The sequence below is a fragment of the Psammomys obesus genome, unplaced genomic scaffold (assembly GCF_907164565.1).
Source record: "Psammomys obesus unplaced genomic scaffold, mPsaObe1.curated_primary_1811, whole genome shotgun sequence".
NCBI classification, from domain to species: domain Eukaryota; kingdom Metazoa; phylum Chordata; class Mammalia; order Rodentia; family Muridae; genus Psammomys; species Psammomys obesus.
The window spans coordinates 174,319-177,854 of record NW_026585895.1 but is presented as its reverse complement, the minus strand read 5'-3'; the positions used below and the strand labels follow the sequence as shown (position 1 = coordinate 177,854).

At 35.5% G+C, this 3,536-nt stretch overlaps 1 protein-coding gene across 1 annotated transcript; it reads left to right on the top strand.

The window, feature by feature from the left end:
- Positions 1–266: 266 nt before the first annotated feature.
- On the top strand, positions 267–1,208 carry LOC129671498 (olfactory receptor 8K3-like). Its single transcript, XM_055600522.1, has one exon. It carries the CDS (start codon positions 267–269, stop codon positions 1,206–1,208), a length of 942 nt encoding a protein of 313 aa, XP_055456497.1.
- The last annotated feature ends 2,328 nt before the right edge of the window (positions 1,209–3,536 follow it).

The following is a 3,536-nucleotide window of genomic DNA, read 5'->3' as shown; positions in this document are numbered from 1 at the left end:
TCATGTTTACATCGAACTATCTGTGTATTGAAGTAGTATATATACATATATTATTATAATCATCATGAAAGAGAAACACAAATTAACTTCTATCTCTTTTTGCATAGTATGCTGAATGAATGTGTTTGTCAATAAATATTCACTTGAAAATGTTAGATGCTTCTTACTTGTAATAGTTTAGTCCAATAACTGACCTCTGGGTGATAAATTCTGAAATACATTTAATATTTTATTGTTTTTGTTGATAACAGGCTTTCTGATAAAGAATGGAGAAACACAACCTCACAGTGGTGACTGAGTTCATTCTAATGGGCATCACTGGGAATCCTGAGCTGCAGGCCCCACTCTTTGGGCTGTTCCTCATCATCTATCTCATCTCGGTGATTGGCAACCTAGGGATCATCATTCTCGCCAATGTAGACTCGAAATTACAGACACCAATGTATTTCTTCCTAAGGCATTTGGCTTTCACCGATTTTGTTTATTCAACAACTGTGGGACCAAAAATGTTGGTAAACTTTGTTGTAGATCAAAATGCAATTTCCTATTATCTTTGTGCTACACAGTTAGCTTTCTTTCTTTTGTTCATTGGCAGTGAGCTGTTTATTTTGTCTGCGATGTCTTATGACCGCTATGTGGCCATATGTAAGCCCCTGCTCTACACTGTCATCATGTCTCATAAAGTATGTTGGGTCCTAGTCACAGTTCCCTATCTTTACTGCACATTTATGTCCCTTGTAGTCACCATAAATATTTTCTCTTTATCCTTCTGTGGCAACAATGTTATCAATCATTTCTTTTGTGACTGTATCCCCTTAATATCTTTGATTTGCTCAAATACACATGAAGTAGAACTTATAGTTATGATCTTTGCAGCTTTTGATTTGATTTCTTCCCTAATAGTTGTTCTTATGTCCTATTTGCTCATTCTTATAGCTGTTCTCAAGATGAACTCTGCTGAGGGCAGACGAAAAGCTTTCTCTAACTGTGGCTCACACCTCACAGTGGTTACAGTGTTTTATGGGACGCTGATATTCATGTATGTACAACCTGAATCTAGTCATTCCATTGATACTGATAAAATATCATCCATATTTTATACTTTAATAATCCCCTTGTTAAATCCCTTGATCTATAGTCTGAGGAACAAAGATGTAAAAGGTGCTTTACAAAGAACAAGGCAAAAAATATTTAACACATTTTCTTAAAGTTTACATTCAGTATGAATCATTCAAATCAGGTGTGAATATGCACCCATTTTGCTTTCCTCCATAATGTACAATAAGCACCAGCGTATTCAACATATATTTAACTATTTGAATCTTGGGGCTAATAAATTTTTCATGTATCATACTTGCATTGCAGGAAAATAATTTTCTTCAGGGGACATTATATTCTAGGTATAACTGTAAAATATAACCAGATTTAGTGTCAATAGAAGTGAAAGTGTTTCTAAAGAGACATACAGTGCATGGAAGAGAGAAATTACAGTATGTACAAAAAAGAATTTTGAACATTCTTGTGGAATTTTCTATTCAAAATACACCTTTTGACATTTGGCTATATTTGCATGTGCTTTTGTTTTGTTAAATTATGTTGCTTTTGATTTAGATTGGGTTTAGATATTTGACAGCTTCCTACATTTATACAGTGAACATTAAGTATTATAATTTCAATCCATGCCTCCCTCATCAACCTCCCTTCGTGTGGCAGCATCAGATAGACAGACTTCATGGAATTAACTCACTACTTTACAAAAACAGCAGAAGCTGTGCCTTGACTCCAATGGAGGTTTAGGGGTTGAAAGAACTATTCTTTATTAATCATTCCAGATATATAAAATTGGTTAACTTTTTAATTTTGGGTGGAACAAACACATAAAATGAAGTTGAGTCATAACACACACACACACACACACACACACACACACACACACACACACATATATATTTATATACAAATCAAAAAACAATATTCACTCTCCTAGCTTGCAATGTATATAAGACCAATACAAATGACTGACTGTTTTTAAATTGACTGATGTTTCGAAATATTCCCTTACAGCAATTACACAAAAACTTTGTCAACATGTATAGAGCAATATGTAGTAATAGTCTATGTCTCAAGACAGTACATTTGTATGTACTTAATGACCAATAAGTTTAAAATATAGAAAATAAGAAAGACAATCAATTTTAGTAAATATTTTGAGTACCAGCATAGAGCAAAGAAGAACACATATAAATGTATTTTTAGTGGGAATGGTGGGCAGAAATGTCTATGCATCAGCAGTAAACAAAGTCACAAAGCTCCACAGAAGTCTGTGAAATTTGGATATATTTTCATGTAACTGTGCTCTCTTATGTGTTGGTTATGGGTCAGGACGGTTTGAGACCCTCTTTTGCCCCATATGGACACTTTCACATGAGAGAATGCATCAAGATTATAACATTAGAGAAGTAATTTCAACAAATGTAGTAAGAATAAAAGTTTCTACGGCTTCTACTTTTATTGCTTTAATTTTCAATGATGAAAAATTAAAAAAAAGAAAACAATGAGAATTATATTAGTTTTCCTAGGAAAGAGAAAGGAAATATAAAGAATGAAAGATAACTAAAAGATAAGGAAAAATAAAACTGTTTCTTGTCTACAACTTTGGAATTTATGCACTTTACAACCTTATCACAGCCATCTCCCTCCTCTTCTCCCAGTCCTGCCCACCCCCATCCCTTCTTCTTTCTCTTCTCCTCAGAAAATGGAATAGCCTCCACCCTACCCACTCTCCCTGGAACTTCAAGTCCCATCATGATTAAGAGGGAGGCTGGGTGGGAAAGACAGAGGGAGCTACAGGTGGGATACAAAGTGAATAAACTGTAATTAATAAAAATAAATAAAAATAAAAAAGAGTAAGTGTATCCTCTTCCACTGAGGTCGAAAGAAAGTGATCCCAAAGCAGGCAAGAGAGTCCATGTCAAAGACAGCCCCTGCTCTAATTGCTAGAAGCTCCTCATGAAGACCAAGATGCCCATCAGCTTCGTACGTGTAGGAGACCAAGGACCAGTTATTGTATGCGCTTTGGTTCATGGTTCAGTCTCTGTAAGACCCCATGGTCTTTGGTTAGTGGACTATTTATCTTTCTGTAGTGTTCTTGTCCTCTCCATGTCCCTCTATCCTCCCAACTCTTTCATGAGAATCCTCAATCTCTGCCTGATGTTTAGCTGTGGGTCTCTTCAACTGTTTCCATCTGCTGCTGGGTGGAGCCTCTAAGAGTTATGCTAGTCTCCTGTCTGCAAACCTAGCAGACTATCAATATCGTTAATAGAGTCAGGGGTTGGCTCTCTACAATGAGGTGGGTCTCAATTTGGGCCAGTCATTGTTTACCTCTTCCCTCAATCTCTGCTGCATCTTTGGAATTTAGAGACAGGAAACAAATGCCTTTTTAAGAGTTACTTTCTTACCAAATATTGAAATTAAATGTTAAATATTCTACTAAAATTGGTTAGATAGTACTAAGAAATGAAAAACTTTTTTTTTTC